We start from the raw sequence: 11,338 nt of genomic DNA, 5'->3' as shown, positions 1-11,338 counted from the left end.
CAACCTTAGCAACTACATTAGTTCAAACTAACCAATCATTTTTAGCAAAACATTACTTCCTTAGCAACTAAAGGCTTCCTTTGTAACCATGACTTCCTTATAAACTTCCTTCATTCATGTAGTAACCAACGACTTAGTTTAGGAACTTCATTGTCAATGTCACTTTTTCGAGGATTTTAGTTTCAACACACTAGTTTTCCTTTTATCTAACAAAACATCGAGCCTCAGTATAAGCAAGACATTGTGTCATTCATCACTCTTATTGCTTTGATATATAAAAATGTTTTAAGATCGGTAAAACTTTTCCACCAGTAATAACATACCGAATTTATACTGCTCATTGTTTACATATACTACTTGTTCTTTTGATATCATACGTAAGACGTGAAAAATGTCTAAATTAACGGCGTTAAGAATTTCAAAATCACTATAAATAGGGTATAAATCCCCCCCCCCACCTCTTTCCCCTCATGACGAGGCTTTGACCATTTTCCCCGCACCTCGCATGCGTGTTCGGCATTTTTGTTCCTGTTCAAACTAGCCAATTCAACAGTGCTTTCTTGCCATTAATGTTTTTTTTTGTTTTTTCAATGCTTGATAAAGAGGTCATGGTTACTATGTAACAATTTTAAAACAGCTTCACCTTAGTTAATTTTACTACTCTCACAACAAATCGCGTCGTTTACACTTAGCCGTTTAATCGTACAAAGTCAAAACAACCACGTCCGATGATACAATTTTTATTGTAAGCAATTCATTACTTCTTACATGTCAATTAATTTGTTCTATAAAACAGGAGCAAGCTGGCTCTCAGGTCTTAACTAGGCAATCTGCCTAAACTCGGTCCGTAGACATCACAATTTTAACCCAATTTCATTCTCTCAGATTTTAACCACTTTGCAGAATATAACCCAGACCTAGATGAAATGACTGGGTCAAATCTTTCTAACTAACTATCCATCTCCGGATAAGTGTTTTATACTTCACAACTGACCACAATTGCAGTTGACCATTTAGAAAGTGTTTTTTACTTCCCCTTAATAGTTTAATGACTTCATAGGATACCTTTTACCTCCCGTGACAATAATGAAAGTATTTTACTGGCTATCGTCGCAAGCTTGTTAATTAATAGTTTCAGTGACGTAAAATTTAGCTAGGCCAAACCCTTTTTTACAGAATTTAAGTAAACAAGGTTATTGAACTAATTTTTGGGCAGTACTTAAATTAGCCATTAGCGGCTGACCTTAGCCGAAACCGATTGATATACGATGGAAGATCGAGTTTAGAAAAAGGCAGATCCTTTGATAATTATTATTCAAGTCTTAGGGCCATTCTAAACATATGCTAAAGCGATTGACTGTTCCATCTATTCTCAGAATATTTATCTATCGACACCTGTAACTGCCGGTAAAGGTAATGAAGCTCCAATAAAAATAAACGCTATGGCATTTTGGGGTTGAGAATTTGGAGTGAAGGAAGTAGATGAGGATTTGAAAATGATTTAAACACTGGAAACAATAATAAAATTGGCTGTCCATAGAATCTGCCCAATGATTGACAGTTGACCTTCGGTACTCTACCACTGACTCCTGAGGTTAAAAGATGTGTAACACGGTGATGATGCAAAGCGGATTCTTTCCGTCCACATTCTTCATTTGCGGGTTCTATCCGGCACCGATACGGAATCTATCCGTCGTGTAAATAATTGAATGTCGAAGTATAAATCAATGAAACAAACAGCAAGTGCAGTAATTGTGTTAATGATTTGATACCTTAAGAATAACTTCATTAGCTACCGACAAACACACATAAAATGAAAGCCAAATATCTTGTTATTCATCTAAACGAATGAAAATAAAACAGCGATCATGATTCTGACAATAGATTAGTTCCATAACTTTACAAAAATAGCGCTTCAAAACAAAACAAAATTACCCCTAAATGACGTGATACTGAAGGAATTTCTTGACGTATGCAGTGAATAAAAATGACGTACGTAAACATCATCGCACGCGATTTTTGGTGAAATGTACAAAAATGCACTTTCTATGTATTTGCCATCATACCATCGGGTCGGATTTTTCTATCCGGAACGGAAACACATGACAGATATTATTACACATGTATGAAAAATCGTCAGTCATTTTTAATTTCGTGAAAATGCCGTCGTGGTGCACGTGCTCGTCTTCCACAGACAGTTATGCCATAGTCGCCCTGACGTGCCGTGATAATCTCACGATTGGAAATGATATTCATTATTGCGGGAACGAATTTCTATAGTAAAATGTTATTATATGTAGTAAAATGTGCATTATTTGCATATACAATTTAAAGTGAACTATAATAACTAAATGCTCAAGATCTTAGCTGTTGCCTGTCACGACTAGTATCATTTCCTAAACAAGTAAATGTTTATTGTTTGATTTCTATGGGCGATTGGTTCAAAAAGGCCGTTATTTTTGGAGCAGATATGCTAATAACATTAGTCCTGAAAAGAAATAAATGGTTGGTTAGCTTTGATTACTATTCGTTTAGTCATTAATTGGTTTAATTACGTGAATTATCTAGAAGCACATGTGCACTGCCAAATATTAAGGCATTCACGAGGCATGGGCAATCTTTTTATATTGCAATACTCCCCGGGACGTAATCTTCAAACTAAAATACTTCACCCCTAAGTACAATTAAGCACTTTTACTATTACTTTAAGTTCGCAATTTTGATTTATCTCCCCGCGTAGTGATCGTTTCCTATATCCGGAAAAAGCAGATTATATAATTCCAGTTACCATGCATATAAAAAAATACAACTCATACCATATTTGAGACAAAAACAAGAAACGCCGAAATGCGACGAAACCAGGTTTTCAATGATTGACAGAAGAACTTCAGCCTGTGTCTGTTTTTTTGGCAACAGTGACCTTGACCCTCTTCCTTTTGGGTCAAGATATGCCAACCCTTACAAAAGTTATTCAGTTACAACCGTTTTTGTAAGAGTGACCTTGACCTTGACCCTAGGGACCACAAACGCAATCCAATGAAACTAAGGTCTCCATAAACTCTTCCTTAATACCAAGTTGGGTCAAGATATGTCAACCCTAACTAAAGTTACTTAGTTTCAACCGTGTTTCTAATTTAAGTAAGAGTGACCTTGACCTTGACCCTAGGGACCACAAACGCAATCCAATGAAACTAAGGTCTCCATAAACTCTGCCTTAATACCAAGTTGGGTCAAGATATGTCAACCCTAACTAAAGTTACTTAGTTTCAACCGTGTTTCTAATTTAAGTAAGAGTGACCTTGACCTTGACCCTAGGGACCACAAACGCAATCCAATGAAACTAGAAAGGTCTCCATAAACTCTTCCTTTATACCAAGTTGGGTCAAGATATGTCAACCCTAACTAAAGTTACTTAGTTTCAACCATTTTTCTAATTTCAATCTATTTTAGTAACAATCACCTTGACCTTGATCCTAGGGACCCCAAACGCAATCCCATAAAAGGTCTCCATAAACCCTTCCTTTACACCAAGTTGGGTCAAGATATGTCAACCCTAACTAAAGTTGCTCAGTTTCAACCGTTTTTTTTTTCCATTTTTAGTAAGAGTGACCTTGACCTTGACCCTAGGTACCCAAACGCAATCCCATGAAAGGTCTCCATAAACTCTTTCTTTATACCAAGTTGAGTCAAGATATGTCAACCCTAACTAAACTTACTCAGTTTAAACCGTTTTTCTATTTGTAGTAACAATGACATTGACCTTGACCCTAGGTACCCCAAACGCAATCCCATTAAAGGTCTCCGTAAATTCTTCCTTTATACCAAGTTGGGTCAGGATATGTCAATCCTAACTAAAGTTATTCAATTTCAACCGTTTTGTTTTTCTTTTTTTAGTAACAGGGACCTTGACCTTGATCCTAAGGACCCCAAACGCAATCCCATGAAAGTTCTCACGATATGTCAACCCTAATTAAAGTTATTCAATTCTAATAACCAGGTTTCACTATTCTAACCCTTATGTATTCTTTAGACCTACTTTAGGCCCAACCATATTTTCAGTCGAGTATACCAGAGTATTCTCTTACTAAATACACATAAAATCCTCTAGCATTAACAAGTTACGCACCCCAAAACAATAGCATGTTACGTGTCAATACCAGTAAAATCCGGTGACCACAATGGCTAGTTTCCGTTGCCGTGTTCAAACAAAAGTAAGTCCTTAAAACACGATTAAACGATGAACTTTGATCAACTTGAAGCATGATTCTTAAGATAAAACTGCTATGCGTTTATATGATAAGTTAAAATAAGTGATATTTCAAATAACACCGTTTCTGCCCGTCGCCTACGCTTTTCATGTGATTTTTTTTCATTTTGTTGGTTAATTTGACACAAACGACATTTCTTAAATACCAATTAATTTAAAGTCTCTAATAATATGGTCATTCTTTCAAATAAAGATATTTTCGTATTCCCAAAAAGATAACAGTAAACATGCGAACAATAGCTGAGATATACTCAACTTATTTGCGATTTGTACGGATAGAATCCGCATCGGTGCCGGATAAAACCAGTAAATGAAAAATGTGGACAGAAAGAATCCGCTATGCATCATCACCGTGTGTAATCCAAATCAGCTTTCGACGACCCAATTAACAAGTGGCATGTTAGAGAAGATGATTCAGTTTTGTAACAATGTTCAGTTTAGTTTACATGCCCTGGGTCCTGTGTCTTTCGCATAGACTGCAGTGGTGCACATGAATCTATATTTTCCTTATGTCAACTCCTCAGTGTGTAACAATATAAAATTATATAACAGGGTGGTGTAACATTCTGAATACAACAAAAAAATACAACTATTGAAGTGTTCTTTCAATTTAAAACGGTTCGTGTAAACTACTGCTATGGTGATTTGATTTTATGCTATGTCTGTATAAAAGGATAATATGCTAACAACACCTGCATACATCAGAGTAAAAGTTGTGCATCAAATATGTGCAGCAAATACTTTATACAAGTGTAGGCTCGCCTTCAGAATGCGGTTTCGAAATCGCCTTAAGTCACATCGTTATATCCTTGAAATGGAAAAAATAGATATAATTTCTTTTCACTCACTCGTCCAATTATATTCTTGAAAATTCTCAGAACAGAAGATCCATTTGTTGCGGCCTTCGTCGCGTCTTTGATGCCGTGCATCAACTTTAGACTTTTATTTTATTTACGTCACTGTCTGTAGTGCAAAACAACTTTGAAAAAGAAAGTAAAACAACTTTCTGTTTTGTGTTTTTAAAAAAAAGATATTCAATTAAAATAGAACGAATAATACAATTAAATCTTCCGCATTCCCTGTTATAGCAGTGAATACAACTTGTGTTTGTTTACGTGACTAATCGTTATCAATGACAGGCAAGCATTATTGACGAGCTCCGCCGTGAGAAGCACTCAACCTAATACCTTAATATGGTATGCAAACTATGGTTGATGTTCAAGTCGCATACCCTTGTGATTTATGAACATTGGCCCTACATGTCACTTTTATACATGTCGTGGTAAAAAAATAAAGAATTATATACCAACACAAAAAACGCCGCTTAACTACAAATAATTGTTTTGACATGCGCAAATATGGCGAACATGAATATCACATAATTATAGATATGTTTTTCGGACAACTTTTCTAAATTACCTTTTGAATAACTTAGCAATATTTATGGCATTTTAATAAATGACCGTTTTTCATTCAAACGGTGTTTGTCTTCCTTCAATCCATACTAGTTCGACTTCCCTGTACATAACGTAACTTTGACCTTGGACAATTACATAAATTACTAGTAATCCGTTCAAATGATCACGTACCTGCCAAAATGTCATTCCCATGATATATGTTTTATTTACGTCTCTTTTTAACATGTTCTTATATACATTCATTTGTGTATAAAAAAGAAAACAAAATGAAATTGAATTTATTAAGTTCCAAATCATATCTAGCTAATCTCTATAGTACAAAACCTACGTGATTACATGAATTGGATGGTTATATAACGTATATATTTTTTAGATTTAACGTGTCATTGTAATATGCACCACATGATCACTATGCATTTGAAGCTAAAAAACAAAAGTTACCTCAATTGTAGAGTAGGCAAACTTGTAATGTTCCTTTGTGAAACGCGCCAAGTCATATGATGATATAGTTTCCTTTGTCTGGTTTCGTTGTGGGTTGACCATCATGTAATGCCAACAGCAAGCACCGAAATGCGTTAGCTGTTAATGCTCCCCTATAACCTATGGTATCCACGTCAGCAAGTCTGATAACATTTTCAAATATTTTACTATATAATGCATATGTATATTCAGGATGTTAAGAAACAAAACTATAAACCTATAGATATTGGAACATGAGCGAGGACATAAACTAGCCAGGGAATCTTTGGAGCCATAACATATTGTTAAGCGTTTGTTAAGCGTTGAAAATGCTCCAACGGGTCTTTTATTGGTGTGCCACTTGTTTGAACATGGAGGAAAACGTTGAGAATGATATGTATTGTTATGTATGCTTTATAAATTCCTTCACATATGTGTAGCTTTTTATTATAAAGGTAACTTCTTAATTTGTTTCAGTACTTCATCTCATATACTTGGCACACTAGACTCCATTTTCTAAATGTTGTGGTGTCATTACTCATGCATTGTAACGTAGTACATAGTAAACGTCATGTGAAAAAACTAAAGCATTTAATGAAACGAAACTGAATATGTCGTTTGTTTTCATATGTTTTGACAACGCATTTCAATTTGCTTATTATATGACGTTTTGGGAAAAGCCTGTTTATTCCAAGTGTTTGATCAATTCTGTATTTCTAGACATTTTAAGGCACTAATAACCACGGTCTTAATCGATATATATCTGCCAATATCTTTCAATGCACATAATTCTAATACTTAAACAATCATATATACATGTGTGTGTGTGTGCGTGTGTGTGTGTGTGTGTGTGCGTGCGTGCGTGCGTGCGTGCGGGCGAACGAGCGTGCGTGCGTATGTGTGTGTGTGTTCAGTTTAAATTGACTTTATTCCATGTTCTGGCTATATACCGACCGTGGCTGCCATCTTGGATTTTTCAGTTACCAAATACCGGTGGAATCATGGGAAATGTAACTACTGCATTAAACTTCCAGTCAGTAAGCTAACATTATTATGTCAGCAATGTTGGCAGGTCTGTGTATAGAATTGTAGTACACCTTGCAGAAATAAAGTGTATATTAAACAAAATATTCCCCTACTTTTTTTTTTTTACTTTTTTTTACATAGACCTCTTTACATAAGTCTTATGTAGCAATACAGAGTAATTCATGAAGAAGTTAAAAAATCATATTTCCAATTAATTTTGATATTTATGAATGTGTTTTTTACCCTTAGAAACTAAATATTTATTGAAAGTTTTATATTGACATATTATACCAAGAGATATCGTAAACAAAGGATACCGGAAGTGCTCTTCACGACCTAGACATTGGATTTTTCGGATTACACCGGTAACAGGTAACCACCGGTATTTCGTACGTTGGGGATACGTTAACTCGTGGATTTCAAATGGTAATATTTCTTGTTTTTATGCATTTTTTAAGCAATATGCTTCAACCCGGAAACACGGTCGGAATAACTACCCACTTTTGGGACAAAACAATTTGTACGTGAAGGATTTGCTATATCAAAAATCGTAAAAAATCCGTCAACATACCAGGTACAATTATTTGGACTACCACAAACGGTGCAATGAAAATTGCCTGCAATCTTTGATGAGATAACGGTATATTACTGGGACCATTTAGCATCATATTTGCTTATATATACGGTCGCACCACCATATTTCTTCGCTTTTTTGGAGGCGAGCTACTAGCACTAGCAGACGACATGATGTTTACATAGACACCGGGGTAATATTGTATACTAACACCGGTTCCGGTGACTAACATTAGGTCAGACACAACTAATACACGAACCATTGTTTTTTTACCGATTTATTCATAGACTGTACTGTAGTATTTATTTTCGTAATTTTGTTATAATGCAAATGCTTGAGAAATTAGATAGTCAGCGTGAGACCGTGATTTCATTGCCAAAATCGTGAAACTCACGGCGAAACCGTGTGACTTGACAGGTATGCCATTTGTATTGTTTTTTGTCAATAAAGGGCTAGTTCTAAGTATATGGGTAATTGCTTTGACCTACGTTGTCAACATCAAGCTCTGGCAAGTAATGCAAGTTCTAGACGTTTTTTTTTCATATTTTTGTTTAGAACGTTAATGTTTGACATAACACGTAGTGAATCATAAATGGCACGTCTTTCTCAAAATTCTAATTATAACTCGAACTACAGAAGACTAAATGGTGCCGCTCCAATTTTTCTCTGACATGATAAAGAAATAACTAAGAATTCTGCCTCCTGCATTATTCAAACCCTCGAGCTGTATATTACGAACAGTCTGGCCTGCGTAGTGAATGCCAGCTTTTTTGTTTTATTTCAGTCAATTTTTTCATTGAAACAGTTTTGTTTCCAAACTTCCTTTGTATACATATGCCAAGTTAATTTCAAATATGAACATAATTTAAGGTTTTTATCGTTTGGCGTGTTTAAACCGTGCAAGTACCAAATCTCATCGATACTACTCAAATAAAGGAAACACGTACAGTACTGGTCTTAAGAATTATTTTAACTGTTTTGTCGACCCTCATTAATGGAAATACCCTTCAAATCGAAACTTATTTTTTGAAATTCGCCAGTTCGTTTTCAGAAAACAAGGCAAGGTCAAGTATAAATAAATGGAATACATCTGAAGGACGCATGCCATTGCACTATAATGACGTAATGTTAGGTCACATTTAATTCTTCTTTCAGATATGTTATATATTTTTTTCGAGCTGATATATTATTTCATCATCAAACACGTTTATCCATTGTTATTTCTGTATGGTAATTTTAATTAAATGTCAAACTTTGTATATGTTAAATCTTAATACAAATGAAACTGCAGGGTCCTGGGTAAGTTTTCAACTTACAAAATTACATGGGTCTTATCTCACAAAATTACACAAAAAAATCTGATGATACAATTTGGTTGAAATTTAATTTCCAATGCATATCAAAATGCTGTGACTCCAACGTTAAATCGGCGTGTTTGTTAAAAAACATCTTTGATGTTATTTTGTTGAAAACTTTAGAGCATGGCGATATTTCTGACAACGAATGAATCAATGCCAATAGGCGAATGAGATGTCGACATTCTGGAAAAGGATACGAAGGTCATTACGGGATCGTAAAGGTGTGGAGAAGTCCTGACTTTCATTATTGGTCCCGCACCACGGTGAGCAAACCAAGGGCAGGTTAAAAACATTGAAGCTTTCTTTAAAGGCACTTTACACCAGATTGGCACAAAAAAGTATTTTCTGTAAAGAATCTCGGGACAATTATTTGATAAAATGTTTAACTCTTTGATATTATAATTGTAAAAAAATACCAATATGTAAAAAAAAAATCGAGTGGGAGATCGAGTTCGAACCGGTGTCGCCAAAATTGCAATACAGTGTTATATCCAACTGTGCCACGAAGGCTTACCCTAAACACTTGGAATATCTAAGCTATATACCTAACTTGGTAATATCACGTGATAACATCGACTAGCCAATCACGCATAAGGAATTAATTCTACTAGGTAGACATACCTAGTAATCTTTTTAAATGGAAAAATACGAAAAAAATGTGAAAAATAAATTAATTGTAAACTATGTGGTACTTTAGTTATTAAGTTTCAATGCATTGAACACATCGATATCAAGTTTATGTCAGTTTTCGACAATTTTCTTATTTTTTTCGCTATTTTATCATACGGTGTGCAGCCCCTTTAAGCCACAATCCCAGCTTGAACGTGCTAAAAGGTAATCATAATTTGTATTAAATCATTCAATAACACATGTTCATGTCAAAATGAATAATATATGTACAGTAGATCTAACACATGCAAACCAATATTTTCATTGATATTTGAATTAAATGTAATAACAGTTATGTTAATGTCTTTATGCCACATTTTTAGTATTAAACTAACCCCGGGTTTCGGGCATGAGATGAGTCCAGATGCGAACAGATCTATACTTTGCTTGCACTGTAATCTCCCGGCGTCCAGTAGATCTTAAAAACGCTTATCTCTGCAAAATATACTTAAGATTTCCCGAACAAATAAGTGTATTGTTTTAATTTTGGGATTCTTGAGTAAACTTTTAACGGTACACATGGTTTGTAAAAGGCATTTTTGTTACGAAAAGAAAATGGCAACTTAAAAGGAGTGTCAGATCCAAAATACCAAATGCTTGTACCCTTCAGCAATATCGCATTTGTAAACAGCGATTTTCAATACTGTGATTAACGAGTTTCAGCGATTTCAGCGATTTCATTGTTACGTGATTGGTTGATTGACATTATCGCATGATAGTCAAACTATCCAATTATTTTGTTGAAGCCCAGATTGCCTAGTAGTAAGGCGTTCGTGTTCTTCTTTTTTCTAGACTCTACCGGCGTTGCATGGTTCGCAGCCCACTAAAACCAAATTATCTTTATATACCATAATTTTATTTTTCTGCAATTTCGATATCATAGAGTAAAAATAATGATAATATAAGTGCTTATAGATGCATTCTTGGGAAAACTAATTTTGGTCCGCAAAAGCATAAGCGAGTACCTTTAAAGAAAGGTTAACGGATCAAGGGTGTTCCTTAACTGAACTTCACTTGGTCATAATAACAAGTAAAATTTAAACCCATTGTAAGAGGTTTTGATCTTTTTTGAGTTGATTTTCATAAAACATTTCAGGGAGAGCTACTCTCACACGACTTGATATTATTTTAAAGTTTTCAAGAATAATGGACAGCACTTGCGGATTTTGAGGGCGGCGCACCCGGCGCGCGCACCCTCTTAAGTCGTTCAAATTAACTTTTTATTGCAATATGGGAGAGAAAAAAAGTGATAAAGCATGCTCAAAATGCACCATTTTTGACAACAAATTGTTACAATGGTCTAGAAGAAGTAACTCCAAACCCACATGCAAATAGTTTACGCCAAATGTTTTTGGTTTTGAGGGAGGGGCGCATGTCAAAAGGTTGCGCCGCTAAGTTATGCCCCCTCTTATGTCAATTTCTGGATCCGCCCCTGGACAGGAATATTCATCATCACGGTACCGACAATGAAGGAAAAATGTGGATTCTTAAGCGTAAAGTAGTTATGCTTAACTGCTAAATTAATGTAAAGGCCCCGTTCATACCCATCCGAGGTTTTTTCTAATCT

The 11,338-nt window shown here is 35.1% G+C and overlaps 1 protein-coding gene across 1 annotated transcript in view; it reads right to left on the bottom strand.

Annotated features, from left to right (window-relative positions):
• LOC128243372 (E3 ubiquitin-protein ligase rnf213-alpha-like) overlaps nucleotides 1-6,182 on the bottom strand; it is a 77,333-nt gene extending 71,151 nt beyond the window's left edge. Inside the window, exon 1 of the mRNA XM_052961127.1 lies at nucleotides 6,127-6,182. Coding sequence (XP_052817087.1) covers nucleotides 6,127-6,182 — 56 coding nt within the window. The remainder of the gene's footprint in view (nucleotides 1-6,126) is intronic.
• Nucleotides 6,183-11,338: the final 5,156 nt, after the last annotated feature.

This window comes from Mya arenaria, chromosome 8, assembly GCF_026914265.1.
Source record: "Mya arenaria isolate MELC-2E11 chromosome 8, ASM2691426v1".
Taxonomy (NCBI): Eukaryota; Metazoa; Mollusca; class Bivalvia; order Myida; family Myidae; genus Mya; species Mya arenaria.
This window is presented reverse-complemented; position numbering and strand designations above follow the sequence as displayed.